The following is a 20,784-nucleotide window of genomic DNA, read 5'->3' on the forward strand; positions in this document are numbered from 1 at the left end:
GCGGTACCGGCCCGGTCCGGGGGCGGCGCTGGCTCCGGTGCGGCCCCGGTGTCCCGGCGGAGCCGCCCCGGCGGAGCCGCCCCGGTGCCCCGGCAGAGCCTCCCCGGTGTCCCGGCGGAGCCTCCCCGGTGCCCCGGCGGAGCTCCCGGTGTCCCGGCGGAGCTCCCGGCGGAGCTCCCGGTGCCCCGGCAGAGCCTCCCCGGTGTCCCGGCGGAGCTCCCGGTGTCCCGGGCGATGGCGGCGCCCCCGGGGCGGCGGGAGCGGCTGCGGGCGCTGGCGCTGGGGCGGGGGGCGCTGGGGCTGGAGACCCTCCTGGATCTGCTGCTGGGGGTGGCGGGGGGGCTCCGGCACCGCCTCCGCCACCGGGACCCCCCCGGTACCGGCTCCGGCTCCGGTACCGGTACCGGTGACAGCGACAGGGACAGGGACAGTGACAGTGACAGTGACAGACACGTCCGGGACTTCCTGAGCTGGGGTAAAAGGGGAGGGGGCGCGGGGTCGGGATTTGGGGCGGGGGTCGCGGCTGGGGGAGGGGGAAAGGAGGGTCCCGGATTGGGGGGGTTCCGGTTTTGGGGGTCCCGGATTGGGGAGGGGTCCCAGATTGGGGAGGGGTCCCGGGATTCGGGGGGTTCCGGTTCGGGGGGGGGGGGGGGTCCCGGATTGGGGAGGGGTCCCGGGATTCGGGGGGTTCCGGTTCGGGGGGGTCCCGGATTGGGGAGGGGTCCCGGATTGGGGAGGGGTCCCGGATTGGGGGTCCCAGATTGGGGGGTACCGGATTAGGGGTTCCGATTTTGGGGGGGGTCCCGGATTGGGGGTTCCGACTTTGGGGAGGGGTCCTGGGGTTCCGGTTCGGGGGGGTCCCGGATTGGGGGGGTTCCGATTTTGGGGGGGGTCGGGCTTGGGGGTCCCGGGAGTGGGGAGGGGTCCCGGTTTGGGGGTTCCGGTTTGGGGGTTCCGATTTTGGGGAGGGTCCCGGATTGGGGGGGTTCCGGTTCGGGGGGGGGGGAGGGGTTTGGGGGGTCCCGGGAGTGGGGAGGGGTCCCGGATTGGGGGAGGGGTCGGGTTTTGGGGGGTCCCGGCTTTGGGGGAGGGTCGGGAGTGGGGGGGGGTCCCGGTTTGGGGGTTCCGGTTTTGGGGGGGGTCGGGCTTGGGGGTCCCGGGATTGGGGGGGGGTCCCGGTTTGGGGGTTCCGGTTTTGGGGGGGGGTCCGGGACCGGGGGGGGGGGGGTCCCGAACCTCGGGGTTATTTTGGGGGGGGTCCCGAACCTCGGGGTTATTTTTGGGGTGGGGTCCCGAACCTCGGGGTTATTTTTGGGGGGGGGTCCCGAACCTCGGGGTTATTTTTGGGGGGGGGTCCCGAACCTCGGGGTTATTTTGGGGGGGGGGGGGGTCCGGGGTCATTTTTGGGGGTCTCAGTCTGGGGGGGTTCGGTGATTTTGGACCGGGGGGGGGGGCGGGGGGGGGGTCCCGGTGGTTCCGCTCCTTTTCTGGGCACGTCGGGCCCGTCCCCCCCCCCCCCCCCCAGCCCCCCCCGCCCCTCCCCCACCCTCCCCGCCCCTCCCCCACCCCTCCCCTCCCCCCCCCCGCGGGCCGCGAGCGCTCCGAGGCCATAAAAGGGCTGAGGTTGTTCTGCCCCTCCCCCCACCCCCCCCGCGGCACCCGGGGGTGTCACAACCCCCCCCTCCCCCCCCCCCCCCCAACTCCTCGGGACCCCCCAGCCCCCCCCCCCCCAAAAAAAAAAAAAAAAAAATTCGATTCCTGCCCACCCCTCGCCTAAAAAAAAAATAAAATTAAATTAAATTAAAAAAAAAAAATTAATTTGATTAAGATTTTCTGGGGTTTGATATTAAAACTCCTCCCCCCCCAAAATAAAAATTAATTGGGATTTTTCCCCTCCGAGCCCCCTCCCCAAAATAAAAATTAATTGGGGTTTTTCCCTCAAATCCCCCCAAATTCTCTGCGATTCTCCCCCAAATCTCCCCCAGACCCCTCCCCCAAAACCCCCAGACCCTCCCCCAAACCCTCAGACCCCCCCCACACCTCCAGACCCCTCCCCCCAAACCCCCAGACCCCTCCCCCCAAACCCCCAGACCCCTCCCCCCAAAGCCTCAGACCCTCCCCCAAACCCCCAGACCCCTCCCCAAAACCCCAGACCCCCCCCAAACCCTCAGACCCCCCCCAAAGCCCCCAGACCCCCTCCCCCCAAACCCCCAGACCCCTCCCCCCAAAGCCTCAGACCCTCCCCCAAACCACCAGACCCCCCAAACCCCCAGACCCCTCCCCCCACCCCCTGGGTGCCCCCCCGGTGGTCCCTGAACCCCCCTGACCCCCCCCGGTGGTCCCGGTGGTCCCTGACCCCCCCCGGTGGTCCCTGACCCCCCCTGACCCCCCTGACCCCCCCCCGGTGGTCCCTGACCCCCCCTGACCCCCCTGACCCCCCCCCCAGTGGTCCCGGTGGTCCCTGCCCCCCCTGCCCCCCCGGTGGTCCCTGCCCCCCCCCCAGTGGTCCCAGTGGTCCCTGCCCCCCCTGACCCCCCCCGGTGGTCCCTGACCCCCCCCCGGTGGTCCCTGACCCCCCCCTGCCCCCCCCGGTGGTCCCGGTGGTCCCTGACCCCCCCTGCCCCCCCTGCCCCCCCCCGGTGGTCCCTGACCCCCCCGGTGGTCCCTGACCCCCCCTGCCCCCCCTGACCCCCCCCCCGGTGTTCCCTGCCCCCCCCGGTGGTCCCTGCCCCCCCCCCCGGTGGTCCCTGCCCCCCCCGGTGGTCCCTGACCCCCCTGACCCCCCCTGCCCCCCCTGACCCCCCCCCGGTGGTCCCTGACCCCCCCTGCCCCCCCAGCCGAGCCCGCGGCCGCTCAGGTCCAGGAGCTGCAGCTGCAACGCGGAGACTTCGAGATCCTGAAAGTGATCGGGAGAGGAGCCTTCAGTGAGGTGAGGGGACACCTGGGGACACCTGAGGACACCTGGGGACACCTGGGGACACCTGGGGACACACCTGGATACACCTGGGGACACCTGGGGACACCTGGGGACACCTGGGGACACCTGGGGACAGCTGGGGACACCTGGGGACACCTGGGGACAGCTGGGGACACCTGGGGACAGCTGGGGACACCAAAAACACACCTGGGGACACCAAAAACACACCTGGGGACACCTGGGGACACCTGGGGACACCTGGGGACACACCTGGGGACACACCTGGATACACCTGGGGACACCTGGGGACACCTGGGGACACCAAAAACACACCTGGACACACCTGGGACACACCTGGGGACACCTGGGGACACCTGGGGACACCTGGGGACCCCAAAAACACACCTGGGGACACCTGGAACACGTCTAGAACTGAGTCTAGAATGTTCTAGAACCCACTCTAGAACCCGATCTAGAACCGAGTCTAGAACGCTCTAGAACCTGGCCTAGAACCGGTTCTAGAACAATCTAGAACCGAGTCTAGAACCCAGTCTGGAACACACCTGGGGACACCTGGGGACAGCTGGGGACAGCTGGGGACACACCTGGGGACACACCTGGACACACCTGGACACACCCGGGGACACCTGGGGACACCTGGGGACAGCTGGGGACAGCTGGGGACACCTGGGGACACCTGGGGACAGCTGGGGACAGCTGGGGACACCTGGGCACACAGCTGGGTCCCGTCCCCCGCAGGTGGCCGTGGTGAGGATGAAGGAGACCGGGCAGGTTTACGCCATGAAGATCATGAACAAGTGGGACCTGCTGAGACGGGGCCAGGTAGGGGACACACCTGGGGACACCTGGGGACAGCTGGGGACACCTGGGGACACCTGGGGACACCTGGGGACAGCTGGGGACACACCTGGGGACACCTGGAACACACCTGGGGACAGCTGGGGACACACCTGGGGACAGCTGGGGACACCTGGGGACACACTGGAACACACCTGGGGACACCTGGGACAGGTGACAGGTGACAGGTGACACTGTCCCTGTCACCAGGTGTTGTGTTTCCGGGAGGAGCGGGAGGTCCTGGCGCGGGGGGGACAGGTGACAGGTGATGACAGGTGACAGACAGGTGACAGGTGATGACAGGTGACAGGTGACAGATGACAAGTGACAGGTGACAGGTGACAGGTGACAGACAGGTGACACTGTCCCTGTCACCAGGTGTCGTGTTTCCGGGAGGAGCGGGAGGTCCTGGCGCGGGGACAGGTGACAGACAGGTGACACACAGGGGACAGGTGACAGGTGACAGGTGACAGGTGACAGACAGGTGACACTGTCCCTGTCACCAGGTGTCGTGTTTCCGGGAGGAGCGGGAGAGCGGGAGGTCCTGGCGCGGGGGGGACAGGTGACAGGTGATGACAGGTGACAGGTGACAGACAGGTGACACTGTCCCTGTCACCAGGTGTCGTGTTTCCGGGAGGAGCGGGAGGTCCTGGCGCGGGGGGACAGGTGACAGGTGACAGGTGACAGGTGATGACAGGTGACAGGTGATGACAGGTGACAGGTGACACACAGATGATGACAGGTGACAGACAGGTGACACTGTCCCTGTCACCAGGTGTCGTGTTTCCGGGAGGAGCGGGAGGTCCTGGCGCGGGGGGACAGGTGACAGGTGACAGGTGACAGGTGACAGGTGACACTGTCCCTGTCACCAGGTGTCGTGTTTCCGGGAGGAGCGGGAGGTCCTGGCGCGGGGGGACAGGTGACAGGTGACAGGTGACAGGTGACAGGTGACACTGTCCCTGTCACCAGGTGTCGTGTTTCCGGGAGGAGCGGGAGGTCCTGGCGCGGGGGGACAGGTGACAGATGATGACAGGTGACAGGGGACAGGTGACAGGTGACAGGTGACAGACAGGTGACACTGTCCCTGTCACCAGGTGTCGTGTTTCCGGGAGGAGCGGGAGGTCCTGGCGCGGGGGGGACAGGTGACAGGTGATGACAGGTGACAGGTGATGACAGGTGACAGGTGACACACAGATGATGACAGGTGACAGACAGGTGACACTGTCCCTGTCACCAGGTGTCGTGTTTCCGGGAGGAGCGGGAGGTCCTGGCGCGCGGCGATCGCCGTTGGATCACGCGGCTCCATTTCGCCTTCCAGGACCCGCAGTGCCTGGTGAGGGGACAGCGGTGTCACCTCCCCCTGACCCCCTGGGGACAGCGGTGTCACCTCCCCCTGCCCCGGGGGACTGGTCCCGCACTGTCCCCAGTGTCCCCATGATGTCCCCAATGTCCCCATGATGTCCCCAGTGTCCCCAATGATGTCCCCAAATGTCCCCAATGATGTCCCCAGTGTCCCCAATGATGTCCCCATGATGTCCCCGCAGTACCTGGTGATGGATTACTGCACTGTCCCCAATGTCCCCAATGATGTCCCCAGTGTCCCCAATGTCCCCAATGTCCCCACAGTACCTGGTGATGGATTACTGCACTGTCCCCAGTGTCCCCAATGATGTCCCCAGTGTCCCCAATGATGTCCCCAATGTCCCCAATGATGTCCCCACAGTACCTGGTGATGGATTACTGCACTGTCCCCAATGTCCCCAATGATGTCCCCAATGTCCCCAATGTCCCCAAATGTCCCCACAGTACCTGGTGATGGATTACTGCACTGTCCCCAATGTCCCCAATGATGTCCCCAATGTCCCCAATGTCCCCAAATGTCCCCACAGTACCTGGTGATGGATTACTGCACTGTCCCCAATGTCCCCAAGCTGTCCCCAATGTCCCCAATGATGTCCCCAATGTCCCCAATGATGTCCCCACAGTACCTGGTGATGGATTACTGCACTGTCCCCATGATGTCCCCAATGTCCCCAATGTCCCCAAATGTCCCCAATGTCCCCGCAGTACCTGGTGATGGATTACTGCACTGTCCCCATGATGTCCCCAATGTCCCCAATGATGTCCCCAATGTCCCCATGATGTCCCCAATGTCCCCACAGTACCTGGTGATGGATTACTGCACTGTCCCCAAGCTGTCCCCAATGCCCCCAATGATGTCCCCAGTGTCCCCAATGTCCCCAATGTCCCCACAGTACCTGGTGATGGATTACTGCACTGTCCCCAATGTCCCCAATGATGTCCCCAATGTCCCCATGATGTCCCCAATGTCCCCATGATGTCCCCAAATGTCCCCACAGTACCTGGTGATGGATTACTGCACTGTCCCCAATGTCCCCAATGATGTCCCCAATGTCCCCATGATGTCCCCAATGTCCCCATGATGTCCCCAAATGTCCCCACAGTACCTGGTGATGGATTACTGCACTGTCCCCAATGTCCCCAATGATGTCCCCAATGTCCCCATGATGTCCCCAATGTCCCCATGATGTCCCCAAATGTCCCCACAGTACCTGGTGATGGATTACTGCACTGTCCCCAATGTCCCCAATGATGTCCCCAATGTCCCCATGATGTCCCCAAATGTCCCCACAGTACCTGGTGATGGATTACTACGTCGGGGGTGACCTCCTGACCCTGCTGAGCAAATTTGGGGAGCGGCTGCCGCTGGCCATGGCGCGATTCTACCTGGCCGAGCTGGTGATGGCCATCGACTCTGTGCACCGCCTGGGCTACGTGCACAGGTGAGGGGACACTGGGGACACTGAGGGGACATCGGGGACATCGACTCTGTGCACCGCCTGGGCTACGTGCACAGGTGAGGGGGACATTGAGGGGACATTGGGGACACTGAGGGGACATCGACTCTGTGCACCGCCTGGGCTACGTGCACAGGTGAGGGGACACTGAGGGGACACTGGGGACATCGGGGACATCATGGGGCCATCGACTCTGTGCACCGCCTGGGCTACGTGCACAGGTGAGGGGACATTGGGGACATTGGGGACACTGGGGACATCGGGGACATCGGGGACATCATGGGGACACTGAGGGGCCATCGACTCTGTGCACCGCCTGGGCTACGTGCACAGGTGAGGGGACATTGGGGACACTGAGGGGACATTGGGGACATCGGGGACATCATGGGGCCATCGACTCTGTGCACCGCCTGGGCTACGTGCACAGGTGAGGGGACATCGGGGACATTGGGGACACTGAGGGGACATTGGGGACACTGAGGGGACACTGAGGGACACTGAGGGGACACTGGGGGACACTGAGGGACACTGAGGGACACTGAGGGGACACTGGGGGACACTGAGGGACACTGAGGGGACACTGAGGGGACACTGAGGGGACACTGAGGGGACATTGGGGACACTGAGGGGACACTGAGGGGACACTGAGGGACACCCAGGACAACAGCAGGGCCTTGGGGGTGGCACTGGGGGGGGTTTGGGGACCGTGACGGGAGGAGGTGACAAAGGCCACCCCCCCTTAGGGACATCAAACCCGACAACGTCCTGCTGGACCGCTGGGGACACGTCCGGCTTGGGGACTTCGGGTCCTGCCTGCGCCTGGGGCCCGATGGCACCGTGAGTGACACTGAGGGGACACCGTGAGTGACACTGGGGACACCGTGAGTGACACTGAGGGGACACCGTGAGTGACACTGGGGACACCGTGAGTGACACTGAGGGGACACCGTGAGTGACACTGGGGACACCGTGAGTGACACTGGGGGGACACCGTGAGTGACACTGGGGACACTGAGGGGACACTGGGGACACTGGGGGGACATTGGGGACACTGAGGGGACATTGGGGACACTGGGGACACTGGGGGGACACCGGGGACACGGGGGGGACACTGAGGGGACACTGTGAGTGACACTGGGGACACTGGGGGGACATTTGGGACACTGGGGGGACACCGTGAGTGACACTGGGGACACTGAGGGGACACTGGGGACACTGGGGGGACATTGGGGACACTGAGGGGACACCGTGAATGACACTGGGGACACTGAGGGGACACTGGGGGGGACACGGGGGGGACACAGAGCTTCACTCTATGAGCACCTGGAGAATTCCCCAATGTCCCCGATGTCCCCAATGTCCCCGATGTCCCCGATGTCCCCAATGTCCCCAATGCCCCCGATGTCCCCAATGTCCCCAATGCCCCCGATGTCCCCAATGTCCCCAATGCCCCCGATGTCCCCAATGTCCCCAGTGTCCCCAATGTCCCCGATGTCCCCAATGATGTCCCCGATGTCCCCAGGTGCGCTCCTCGGTGGCCATGGGCACCCCCGATTACCTGTCCCCCGAGATGTCCCCAATGTCCCCAATCCCCCCAGTGTCCCCAGTGTCCCCAATGTCCCCAATGTCCCCAGTGTCCCCAATGTCCCCAATGTCCCCAATGTCCCCAGGTGCGCTCCTCGGTGGCAGTGGGCACCCCCGATTACCTGTCCCCCGAGATGTCCCCAATGTCCCCAATGTCCCCAATCCCCCCAGTGTCCCCAGTGCCCCCAATGTCCCCAATGTCCCCAATGTCCCCAGTGTCCCCAATGTCCCCAATGTCCCCAGTGTCCCCAGTGTCCCCAGTGTCCCCAATGTCCCCAATGTCCCCAATGTCCCCAGTGTCCCCAGTGTCCCCAATGTCCCCAATGTCCCCAATGTCCCCAGTGTCCCCAGTGTCCCCAATGTCCCCGATGTCCCTGATGTCCCCAATGTCCCCAATGTCCCTGATGTCCCCGATGTCCCCAGTGTCCCCAATGTCCCCAACGTCCCCAATGTCCCCAATGTCCCCAATGTCCCCAATGATGTCCCCAGTGTCCCCAATGTCCCCGATGATGTCCCCAATGTCCCCAATGTCCCCAGTGTCCCCAGTGTCCCCAATGTCCCCAATGCCCCCAATGTCCCCGATGTCCCCGATGTCCCCGATGATGTCCCCGATGTCCCCAGTGTCCCCAATGTCCCCGATGATGTCCCCGATGATGTCCCCAGTGATGTCCCCAATGTCCCCAGGTGCGCTCCTCGGTGGCCGTGGGCACCCCCGATTACCTGTCCCCCGAGATGCTGCTGGCGGTCGAGGACCCCTCGCGCTCCTACGGCCCCGAGTGTGACTGGTGGGCCCTGGGGGTCCTGGGCTACGAAATGTTCCTGGGCCGGACCCCGTTCTTCGCCGACAGCGTCCTGGAGACCTACGGCAAGATCCTGCACTTCCAGGTGGCACTGGGGACACTGGGGACACTGGGGGGGACTGGAAGGGGACCTGGAGACACTGGGGGCCCTGGGGGACACTGGGGGGACTGGGGGGGACTGGGGGCACTGGGGACACTGGGGACACTGGGGACACTGGGGGGACTGGGGACACTGGGGGGATTATGGGGGGATTGGAGGGGACCTGGAGACCTACGGCAAGATCCTGCACTTCCAGGTGGCACTGGGGACACTGGGGACACTGGGGACACTGGGGGGACACTGGGGGGGAACTGGGGGGGGATTATGGGGGGACTGGGGGGAGATCTGGAGACCTACGGCAAGATCCTGCACTTCCAGGTGGCACTGGGGACACTGGGGACACTGGGGGGGACTGGGGACACTGGGGACACTGGGGACACTGGGGACACTGGGGACACTGGGGACACTGGGGGACTGGGGACACTGGGGACACTGGGGGGATTATGGGGGGACTGGGGGGAGATCTGGAGACCTACGGCAAGATCCTGCACTTCCAGGTGGCACTGGGGACACTGGGGACACTGGGGACACTGGGGACACTGGGGACACTGGGGGACACTGGGGGGACTGGGGGGACTGGGGACACTGGGGACACTGGGGACACTGGGGGGGACTGGGGGACTGGGGGACACTGGGGACACTGGGAGGGAACTGGGAGGGGACCTGGAGACCTACGGCAAGATCCTGCACTTCCAGGTGGCACTGGGGACACTGGGGGGACTGGGGACACTGGGGACACTGGGGGCACTGGGGACACTGGGGACACTGGGGACACTGGGGACACTGGGGGACACTGGGGGACTGGGGACACTGGGGACACTGGGGGCACTGGGGACACTGGGGACACTGGGGACACTGGGGACACTGGGGGACACTGGGGGACTGGGGACACTGGGGACACTGGGGACACTGGGGACACTGGGGGGACTGGGAGGGGACTGGGAGGGGACCTGGAGACCTACGGCAAGATCCTGCACTTCCAGGTGGCACTGGGGACACTGGGGACACTGGGGACACTGGGGGGAGACTGGGGACACTGGGGACACTGGGGACACTGGGGACACTGGGAGGGAACTGGGAGGGGATCTGGAGACCTACGGCAAGATCCTGCACTTCCAGGTGACACTGGGGACACTGGGGGCACTGGGGACACTGGGGGGGACTGGGGGGGGACTGGGGGGGACTGGGGGGGACTGAGAGGGGATTGGGGGGACACTGGGGGGGAACTGGGGGGGGATTATGGGGGGATTGGGGGGAGATCTGGAGACCTACGGCAAGATCCTGCACTTCCAGGTGGCACTGGGGACACTGGGGACACTGGGGACACTGGGAGGGGACTGGGGACACTGGGGGGGACTGGGGGGGCACTGGGGGCACTGGGGACACTGGGGACACTGGGGACACTGGGAGGGGATTGGGGGACACTGGGGACACTGGGGACACTGGGAGGGGATTGGGGGACACTGGGAGGGACTGGGGGGGACTGGGGGGGGACTGGGGGGCACTGGGAGGGGATTTGAGGACCCTGGGAGGGACTGGGATGATACTGGGACAAACTGGGACACACTGGGACACACTGGGACAAACTGGGGTGCCCTGGGGGGGGGGACACTGGGACAAACTGGGACAAACCGGGAACAAACTGGGACAAACTGGGACACCCTAGGGGAACACTGGGACAAATTGGGACACAGTGGGACAAACTGGGACAAAGTGGGGAGGTCACTGGGGGGACACTGGGACAAACTGGGACAATCCGGGACAAACTGGGACAAACTGGGACACCCTAGGGGAACACTGGGACAAATTGGGACACAGTGGGACAAACTGGGACAAAGTGGGGAGGTCACTGGGACAAAGTGGGACACCCTGGGGAGGTCACTGGGGGGACACTGGGACAAACTGGGACAAACCGGGACAAACCAGGACAAACTGGGACAAACTGGGACAAAGTGGGGAGGTCACTGGGACAAAGTGGGACAAACTGGGACCCCCCCCCTCCCCCAGGACCACCTGCACCTGCCGGACGGTGACGATGAGGATGAGGAGGAGGATGAGGAAGGCCCGGAGGGGGGAGGGGAGCAGCCCCGGGGGGTCCCGGGGGCGGCGCGCGCGCTCCTGCGGGGTCTCCTGTGCCCGGCGGGGGCGCGCCTGGGCCGCGGGGGCGCGCGCGACTTCCGCCCCCTCCCCCTGTTCCGGGGCATCCGCTGGGGGGCGCTGCGGAGCTGCCCCGCCCCCTTCGCCCCCAGCGCCAGCGGCAGCGCCGACACCTCCAACTTCGATGTGCTGGAGGATGGGCTCAGCCGGCAGGTGAGGGGTTAAACCCGGCTTAAACCCGGGGTTAGACACGGGATAGATCCGGGATTAACCGGGGATTGAACCGGGATAAACCCGGGATTAACCCGGGGATTAACCCGGGGATTGAACCCGGGACACCTCCAACTTCGATGTGCTGGAGGATGGGCTCAGCCGGCAGGTGAGGGGTTAAACCCGGGGTTAGACCCGGGATTAACCGGGGATTGAACCGGGATTAACCCGGGATTAACCCGGGGATTGAACCCGGGACACCTCCAACTTCGATGTGCTGGAGGATGGGCTCAGCCGGCAGGTGAGGGGTTAAACCCGGGGTTAGACCCGGGATTAACCGGGGATTGAACCGGGATAAACCAGGGATTAACCCGGGGATTGAACCCGGGACACCTCCAACTTCGATGTGCTGGAGGATGGGCTCAGCCGGCAGGTGAGGGGTTAAACCCGGGGTTAGACCCGGGATTAACCGGGGATTAACCGGGCTTAAACCCGGGATTAACCCGGGGATTGAACCCGGGACACCTCCAACTTCGATGTGCTGGAGGATGGGCTCAGCCGGCAGGTGAGGGGTTAAACCCGCCTTAAACCCGGGGTTAGACACGGGATAGATCCGGGATTAACCGGGGATTGAACCGGGATTAACCCGGGATTAACCCGGGGATTGAACCCGGGACACCTCCAACTTCGATGTGCTGGAGGATGGGCTCAGCCGGCAGGTGAGGGGTTAAACCCGGGGTTAGACACGGGATAGATCCGGGATTAACCGGGGATTGAACCGGGATAAACCCGGGATTAACCCGGGGATTAACCCGGGGATTGAACCCGGGACACCTCCAACTTCGATGTGCTGGAGGATGGGCTCAGCCGGCAGGTGAGGGGTTAAACCCGCCTTAAACCCGGGGTTAGACCCGGGATAGATCCGGGATTAACCGGGGATTGAACCGGGGATTAACCCGGGGATTGAACCCGGGACACCTCCAACTTCGATGTGCTGGAGGATGGGCTCAGCCGGCAGGTGAGGGGTTAAACCCGGGGTTAGACCCGGGATTAACCGGGGATTAACCGGGGTTAAACCCGGGATTAACCCGGGGATTGAACCCGGGACACCTCCAACTTCGATGTGCTGGAGGATGGGCTCAGCCGGCAGGTGAGGGGTTAAACCCGGCTTAAACCCGGGGTTAGACCCGGGATTAACCGGGGATTGAACCGGGATTAACCCGGGATTAACCCGGGGATTGAACCCGGGACACCTCCAACTTCGATGTGCTGGAGGATGGGCTCAGCCGGCAGGTGAGGGGTTAAACCCGGGGTTAAACCCGAGATTAACCGGGGTTAAACCCGGGATTAGACCCAAAATCCCCTCAGATCCCCCCCAATTTAATTTCCCCTCCCCCAATTTAATTTCCCCTCCCCCAATTTAATTTCCCCTCCCCCAATTTAATTGCCCCTCCCCCAATTTAATTGCTCCTCCCCCAATTTAATTGCCCCTCCCCCAATTTAATTGTCCCTCCCCCAATTTAATTGTCCCTCCCCCAATTTAATTGCCCCTCCCCCAATTTAATTGCCCCTCCCCCAATTTAATTGCCCCTCCCCCAATTTATTGCCCCTCCCCCCCCAGGAGCTGCTGTGGGACCCCGGGGACCCCCCCGAGCTGGGGCTGCACCTCCCGTTTGTGGGGTACTCCTACGCCCGCCGGTGGGTCTGGGGTCCCGGGGGGGTCTGGGGGGGGTCAGAGGGGTCTGGGGGAGGGGTCCCGGGGGGTCTGGGGGGGGTCAGAGGGGTCTGGGGGGATCTGGGGGAGGGGTCCCGGGGGGTTTGGGGGGGCTCGGAGGGGTCTGGGGGCGCCTGGGGGGGGGTCCCGGGGGGGTCTGGGGGGGGTCAGAGGGGTCTGGGGGGATCTGGGGGAGGGGTCCCGGGGGGTTTGGGGGGGTCAGAGGGGTCTGGGGGGGTCAGAGGGGTCTGGGGGAGGGGTCCCGGGGGGTTTGGGGGGGGCTCGGAGGGGCCTGGGGGCGCCTGGGGGGGGTCCCGGAGGGGGTCTGGGGGGCTCGGAGGGGTCTGGGGGGGTTTTGGGGAGGGGCTCAGAGGGGTCTGGGGGGGTTTGGGGAGTGGTCCCGGGGGATTTGGGGGGGCTCGGAGGGGTCTGGGGGCGCCTGGGGGGGGTCCCGGGGGGGTTTTGGGGGGCTCCGAGGGGTCTGGGGGGATCTCGGGGGGTCCCGGGGGGGTTTTGGGGGAGGGGCACCGGGAGGGGGAGGGGTCGGGAATGGGGTGGGGGCGGGGAAAATGGGGGTGCAATGGAAATAATGGGGGGAGGGGGCTGGGAATGAGATCTGGGGGTGGGGGAGGGGCTCCGGCTGACCCCCCCCCCGTTTTTAGGGATGAGGAAGATGAAGAGGAAGAGGAAGATGAGGAGTGGGACCAGGACGCGGCCATGGAGCTGGAGGGGGAGTGGGGGACCCCCCCCGAATCGGGGACCCCCCCGGGCCCCGGGACCCCCTTGGCCATGGGGACCCCCCCCCCGCGCAGGAAAACCCCTCCCCCACCCCCCCATAGCGCCCCCATCCCCCCCCCTCAAAAAGAACCCCCCCCACCCACGGGGGACCCCCCCCAAAAAGAGACCCCCCCCCAAAATCTGACCCCCCCCACCCCCAAGGGGGTCCCACCCCCCCAACAAACACCCCATCCCCCACCCAAAGCCCCTCCCCCACCCAAAGCTGCCCCCGCCCCCCAAAAAGGGCGCCCCGCCCCCCAAGGGTCGCCCCCTCCCCCAAAAGCGACCCCCCCCTCCCCCAGGGACCCCCCCCCGGCCAAGGGGACCCCCCCGGGGACCCCCCCCCCGGGCACGGAGCCCCCCCGGGCGCCGCCGGTGAGTGGGGAGGGGTCCCGGGACTCGGGGAGGGGTCGGGAATTGTTCCGGGAATTCCGGGAATTCCGGGAATTTCGGGAATTCCGGGAATTTCGGGAATTTCGGGAATTTCGGGGCCCTCGGGGGGGGGGAAGGGGATCCCGGGGAGGGGTCCCGAGTACCGGGGATCCGGTTCGGGGGGATCCCGGGGGTTCCGGGAGGTGTCAGGACCCGGTTCGGGAGATCCCGAATCCCGGGAATTCGGTTCGGGGGGATCCCGGGGTTCGGTGCCCGGTTCGGGAGGATTTCGGGGGTCGGTGCCCGGTTCGGGAGATCCCGAATCCCGGGGATCCGGTTCGGGGGGATCCCGGGGGTCTCAATGCCCGGTTCGGGGGGATCCCGGGAATTGCGGGGGTCCCGGGAGGTGTCAGGACCCGGTTCGGGAGATCCCGGGGTTCGGTGCCCGGTTCCGGATCCCGGGGTTCGGTGCCCGGTTCGGGAGATCCCGGGGTTCGGTTCCCGGTTCCGGATCCCGGGGTTCGGTGCCCGGTTCCGGATCCCGGGGTTCGGTTCCCGGTTCCGGATCCCGAATCCCGGGGATCCTCAGGCAGATGCGATTCCCGCAGGTGTCGGTCCCGGCGGTCCCGGTGTCGGTCCCGGTGTCGGTGTCGGTGTCGGTACCGGAGCCGGTCCCGGTCGCTGTCCCGGTGTCGGTCCTGGAGCCGGTCCCGGTGTCGGTTCCGGTGTCGGTCCCGGTGTCGGTTCCGGTGTCGGTTCCGGTGTCGGTCCCGGTCCCGGTCCCGGTTCCGGTGTCGGTCCCGGAGCTCCGGGAGGCGCTGGCCCGGGAGCGGCGCGGGCGGGAGGAGCTGGAGCGGGAGCTCGGGGAGCTCCGGGCGGCGGGAGAGGGACTGGCCCGGTACGGGGGGGACACGGGGGGGGACACCGGGGGGGACACCGGGGGGGACACGGGGGGGACACCGGGACCGGGAGGGGACACCGGGGGGGGACACGGGAGGGGACACGGGAGGGGACACCGGGACCGGGAGGGGACACCGGGAGGGGACACCGGGAGGGGACAGCGGGACCGGGAGGGGACAGCGGGGGGGACAGCGAGGGGGACAGCGGGGACAGAGTGGGGACACCGGGAGGGGACAGCGGGACCGGGAGGGGACAGCGGGGACACTGCGGGGACACCGGGAGGGGACAGCGGGGGGACAGCGGGAGGGGACAGAGCGGGGACAGCGGGACCGGGAGGCTACAGCGGGGGGGGACACCGGAGGGGACAGCGGGGACACCGCGGGGACACCAGGAGGGGACAGCGGGGGGGGACATGGGAGGGGACAGCGGGACCGGGAGGGGACAGAGCGGGGACAGAGTGGGGACACCGGAGGGGACACCGGGAGGGGACACCGGGACCGGGGGGGTACAACGGGAGGGGACAATGGGGACACCGGGACCGAGAGGACAGAGCGGGGACACCGCGGGGACACCGGGAAGGGACACCGGGAGGGGGAGGGGACACCGGGAGGGGGAGGGGACACCGGAGCCACCCCAGTCCTGCGGGAGGTGACACCGGGAGGGGACACCCGGGAACCTCGGGGGTGACACCGGGGTGACCCCCCAAGAACGGGGGGGACAATGACGGGCACCGAAGGGGGGAGGGGGTCTGGGGGGTGTCCCCAGGTGTCCCTCGAGTGTCCCCAGGTGTCCCCAAGGTGTATCCAGGTGTGTCCCCAGGTGTCCCCAGCTGTCCCCAGGTGTGTCCCCAGGTGTCCCCAGGTGTCCCTCGAGTGTCCCCAGGTGTCCCCAGGTGTCCCCAGGTGTGTCCCCAGGTGTCCCCAGGTGTGTCCCCAGGTGTGTCCCCAGCTGTCCCCAGGTGTCCCCGAGTGTCCCCAGCTGTCCCCAGGTGTCCCCAGGTGTCCCCAAGTGTCGCCTCCCCCCAGGCGCCTGCAGGAGGCCGAGAGCCGCAATCTGGAACTGGAAGAGAAACTGAGGCGGCTCCAGAGTGACCCCCCCGGGCCCGGCCCCCCCGCGCCGCAAGGCAAGGACCCCTCCCCAAATTCCCAGAGACCCCTCCCCAAATCAGAGACCCCTCCCCAAATTCACAGAGACCCCTCCCCAAATCACAGAGACCCCTCCCCAAATCAGAGACCCCTCCCCAAAATCCATGGGGAGACCCCCGAGAATGTTCCCAAAATCCCAGAGACCCCTCCCCAAATCCCAGAGACCCCTCCCCAAAATCCACTGGGACCCCTCCCCAAATTCCCAGAGACCCCTCCCCAAATCACAGAGACCCCTCCCCAAATCACAGAGACCCCCTCCCCAAAATCCACTGGGACCCCTCCCCAAATCACAGAGACCCCTCCCCAAAATCACAGAGACCCCTCCCCAAGATCCCATTAATCCCCTCCCCAAATTCCCAGAGACCCCTCCCCAAAATCCATGGGGAGACCCCCGAGAACATCCCCAAAATCGGAGACCCCTCCCCAAAATCCACGAGGGGACCCCAAACCTCCTTTTTTGGGGGAGGGGGGGACGGACACAGGACCTTGTCCCCTCCCCCAATTCGGGTCTGGGGGCTCCCTAAATTTGGGGAGGGGGTGGGGAAGCCCCCAAAGGGGCTCCCCAATATTTGAGGGGGGGGGGTCCAACCCTGAGCGCCCCCTCCCCAAATTTCCCTTGCAGGAGGAGCGGGGCAGCCCCCCCCCATGGCGGAGGTAAGGGGGGGATTTGGGGTTTTTTGGGTCATTTTGGGGTTTTTGGGGGGGATTTTGGGGTTTTTGGGGGGGATTTTGGGGGATTTTGGGGTTTTTTGGGGTGATTTTGGGTGATTTTGGGTGATTTTGGGTGATTTTGGGTGATTTTGGGTGATTTTGGGGTGATTTTGGGGGGTTTTGGGGGGGCTGACGCTCTGTGCTCTCTCCGCAGCCCCCCCGGCTTTTCCGCTCCCCCCTGGGGCTGCCCCTGTCCCGGCACCTGCTGCTCTGGGCCCGGGTACGTGCGGCTGCTGTCACCTGTGTCACCTGTGTCACCTCCCTGTGTCACCTCCCTGTGTCACCTGTGTCACCTGTGCCACCTCCTGCCATCCCCTGGCACTGCCACTGTCACCCCCTGTCACCTCCTGTCACCTCCTGTCCCGGCACCTGCTGCTCTGGGCCCGGGTACGTGCGGCTGCTGTCACCTGTGTCACCTGTGTCACCTCCCTGTGTCACCTGTGTCACCTCCCCGTGTCACCTGTGTCACCTGTGCCACCTCCTGGCACTGCCACTGTCACCTCCTGTCCTCCCCTGTCACCCCCTGTCCCGGCACCTGCTGCTCTGGGCCCGGGTACGTGTGGCTGCTGTCACCTGTGTCACCTGTGTCACCTCCCTGTGTCACCTCCCTGTGTCACCTGTGTCACCTGTGCCACCTCCTGCCATCCCCTGGCACTGCCACTGTCACCCCCTGTCACCTCCTGTCCCCCTCCTGTCCCGGCACCTGCTGCTCTGGGCCCGGGTACGTGCGGCTGCTGTCACCTGTGTCACCTGTGTCACCTCCCTGTGTCACCTGTGTCACCTCCCCGTGTCACCTGTGTCACCTGTGTCACCTCCCTGTGTCACCTGTGTCACCTCCCCGTGTCACCCGTGTCACCTCCTGCCATCCCCTGGCACTGCCACTGTCCCCCCCTGTCCCCTCCTGTCCCGGCACCTGCTGCTCTGGGCCCGGGTACGTGCGGCTGCTGTCACCTGTGTCACCTGTGTCACCTCCCTGTGTCACCTGTGTCACCTGTGCCACCTCCTGCCATCCCCTGGCACTGCCACTGTCACCCCCTGTCCCCCCCTGTCACCCCCTGTCCCGGCACCTGCTGCTCTGGGCCCGGGTACGTGCGGCTGCTGTCACCTGTGTCACCTGTGTCACCTGTGTCACCTCCTGGCACTGCCACTGTCACCCACTGTCCCCCCCTGTCCCCCCCTGTCCCGGCACCTGCTGCTCTGGGCCCGGGTATGTGCGGCTGCTGTCACCTGTGTCACCTGTGTCACCTCCCTGTGTCACCTGTGTCACCTGTGTCACCTCCCCGTGTCACCCGTGTCACCTCCTGCCATCCCCTGGCACTGCCACTGTCACCCCCTGTCACCTCCTATCCCGGCACCTGCTGCTCTGGGCCCGGGTACGTGCGGCTGCTGTCACCTGTGTCACCTGTGCCACCTCCCCGTGTCACCTGTGTCACCTGTGTCACCTCCCTGTGTCACCTGTGTCACCTGTGTCACCTCCCCGTGTCACCTGTGTCACCTCCCTGTGTCACCTCTGTCACCTGCTGCCATCCCCTGGCACTGCCACTGTCCCCTCCTGTCACCTCCTGTCCCGGCACCTGCTGCTCTGGGCCCGGGTACGTGCGGCTGCTGTCACCTGTGTCACCTTCCTGTGTCACCTGTGTCACCTCCCCGTGTCACCTGTGTCACCTGTGTCACCTCCCTGTGTCACCTGTGCCACCTCCCTGTGTCACCTGTGCCACCTGCTGCCATCCCCTGCCACTGCCACCACTCTGGGGATGTCCCCAAGGCCACCCTGGGCATGTCTGGGTGTGTCCCCAAGGCCACCTGTGCCACTGCCACCACCCTGGGGATGTCCCCAAGGCCACCTGTGCCACTGCCACCACCTTTGGGTCACTGCCACCACCCTGGGGATGTCCCCAAGGCCACCCTGGGCATGTCCGGGTGTGTCCCCAGGGCCACCTGTGCCACTGCCACCACCCTGGGCGTGTCCCCAAGGCCACCTGTGTCACTGCCACCACCCTGGGGATGTCCCCAAGGCCACCCTGGGGATGTCCCCAAGGCCACCACCCCCCATCACTGCCACCGCCGTGTCCCCAACAACAGCGGGGGTGGGGGAGGGGCGGTGCCACCACCCCGAGGGGACCTGGGCGTGGGGGGGAGGGGAACAACAGGAGGTGACAGAAGGTGACAGGAAGGTGACAAAGGCCACCTCCGCCGGTGTCCCCAGGTGCCACACGCCGGTGCCACCAAGGACTGTCTGCTGCTCTGCGCCGCCGGCCTGCGCCCCCCCCCCGCCACCCCCGGGACCCCCCCCTAATTCGGGGAGGGGGCGGGGGTGTCCCCAAACTGTCCCCAAAGTGTCCCCAAAGTGTCCCCGAGGTGTCCCCAAAGTGTCCCCTCCCCCCCCCCTTTGTCGCACTTGAATCCCCTCCCCCTTCCCCAGCGGGGGGCGGGGCTTGTACAGAGACCCCTCCCCAAAAATCACCGGACCCCCCCCCCCGGGCACTTGGGGAGGGGGAGGGGATGATGAGACCCCTCCCCCAAATCTGAGACCCCTCCCCAAATCCGAGACCCCTCCCCAAATCTGAGACCCCTCCCCCAAATCCGAGACCCCTCCCCAAATCCGAGACCCCTCCCCCAAATCCGAGACCCCTCCCCCAAATCCGAGACCCCTCCCCAAATCCGAGACCCCTCCCCCAAATCCGAGACCCCTCCCCAAATCTGAGACCCCTCCCCAAATCTGAGACCCCTCCCCCAAATCCGAGCCCCCTCCCCCAAATCCGAGACCCCTCCCCCAAATCTGAGACCCCTCCCCCAAATCTGAGACCCCTCCCCAAATCTGAGACCCCTCCCCCAAATCCGAGACCCCTCCCCCAAATCCGAGACCCCTCCCCAAATCTGAGACCCCTCCCCAAATCTGAGACCCCTCCCCCAAATCCGAGACCCCTCCCCAAATCCGAGACCCCTCCCCAAATCTGAGACCCCTCCCCAAATCTGAGACCCCTCCCCCAAATCCGAGACCCCTCCCCAAATCCGAGACTCCTCCCCCAAATCCGAGACCCCTCCCCAAATCCGAGACCCCGCCCCAAATCCGAGACTCCTCCCCAAATCCGAGACCCCTCCCCAAATCTGAGACCCCTCCCCAAATCCGAGACCCCTCCCCAAACCCCCCCAGCTACGGGGGGAGGGGATGACGAGACCCCTCCCCAAATCCCAGCCCCGCCCCCTCCCCAAACCCCTCCCCCCCCCACCATTCCCGAGGTGGGGGAGGGGTCCCCCCCCACCCCCCCCACCGTAATTTGGGGAGGGGTCTCCCCGCTGCCCCCATGACCCTCCCCGAGGGGCAGCGGGACCCTCCCCTCCCCCACCCCCCAGAAAGGGGTGGGGTCTCCCCGCGCCCCTCCCCCACCGTCAGTAATTTATTTGGGTTGGCACTGAAGACCCCTCCCCTTATTTATGCTGCCCCTCCCCCCCCTCCCCAAATTCACCCTCCCCCGGGGGGGGGGGGGGAGAGAATAAAGTTGGGTTTGTGTCACCCCCGTGTCCCCAATTGTCCCCAAATGTCCCCAAGTGCCACCCCCGTGTCCCCAAAGTGTCCCCAAGTGCCACCCCCGTGTCCCCAAATGCCACCCCCGTGTCCCCAAATGTCCCCAATTGTCCCCAGGTGCCACCCCCGTGTCCCCAAATGTCCCCAAAGTGTCCCCAGGTGCCACCCCCGTGTCCCCAAATGTCCCCAAGTGCCACCCCCGTGTCCCCAAATGTCCCCAAATGTCCCCAAGTGCCACCCCCGTGTCCCCAAAT

General features: G+C 65.8%; 1 protein-coding gene across 5 annotated transcripts; it reads left to right on the forward strand.

Moving 5' to 3' along the window:
* The first annotated feature begins 79 nt into the window (after window positions 1–79).
* Window positions 80–20,518, forward strand: DMPK (DM1 protein kinase). Of its 5 annotated transcripts, none has more exons than XM_086871953.1 (15): window positions 80–475; window positions 2,838–2,929; window positions 3,677–3,760; window positions 4,154–4,209; window positions 5,013–5,108; window positions 7,338–7,431; window positions 8,863–9,063; window positions 11,086–11,388; window positions 13,007–13,083; window positions 13,762–14,251; window positions 14,857–15,146; window positions 16,174–16,271; window positions 16,916–16,947; window positions 17,159–17,224; window positions 19,211–20,518. In XM_086871953.1, the coding sequence occupies exons 1-15, from the start codon at window positions 235–237 to the stop codon at window positions 19,298–19,300; spliced, it is 2,310 nt and encodes a 769-aa protein (XP_086728079.1). In that variant the 5' UTR covers window positions 80–234; the 3' UTR covers window positions 19,301–20,518. The 5 variants fall into 5 exon arrangements, with proteins under 5 accessions (XP_086728079.1, XP_086728081.1, XP_086728080.1 ...); XM_086871951.1 differs by lacking the exon at window positions 4,154–4,209 and adding an exon at window positions 6,431–6,579 and having other exon boundaries at window positions 84–475; XM_086871954.1 differs by lacking the exons at window positions 4,154–4,209; window positions 5,013–5,108 and adding an exon at window positions 6,431–6,579 and having other exon boundaries at window positions 82–475.
* The last annotated feature ends 266 nt before the right edge of the window (window positions 20,519–20,784 follow it).

Source organism: Cyanistes caeruleus, chromosome 38, assembly GCF_971803275.1.
Source record: "Cyanistes caeruleus chromosome 38, bCyaCae1.hap1.1, whole genome shotgun sequence".
In the NCBI taxonomy this organism is placed as follows: Eukaryota; Metazoa; Chordata; class Aves; order Passeriformes; family Paridae; genus Cyanistes; species Cyanistes caeruleus.

What these genes read in the sequence shown, in the direction of transcription:
- DMPK (XM_086871951.1), top strand. Translation starts at nt 235, where the DNA reads ATGGCGGCGCCCCCGGGGCGGCGGGAGCGGCTGCGGGCGCTGGCGCTG. An exon ending in CGCCTGGGCTACGTGCACAG is followed by an intron (nt 6,580 to 7,337) that starts GTGAGGGGACAC and finishes ACCCCCCCTTAG; the next exon opens with GGACATCAAACCCGACAACG. An exon ending in AGCCCCCCCGGGCGCCGCCG is followed by an intron (nt 14,252 to 14,856) that starts GTGAGTGGGGAG and finishes CGATTCCCGCAG; the next exon opens with GTGTCGGTCCCGGCGGTCCC.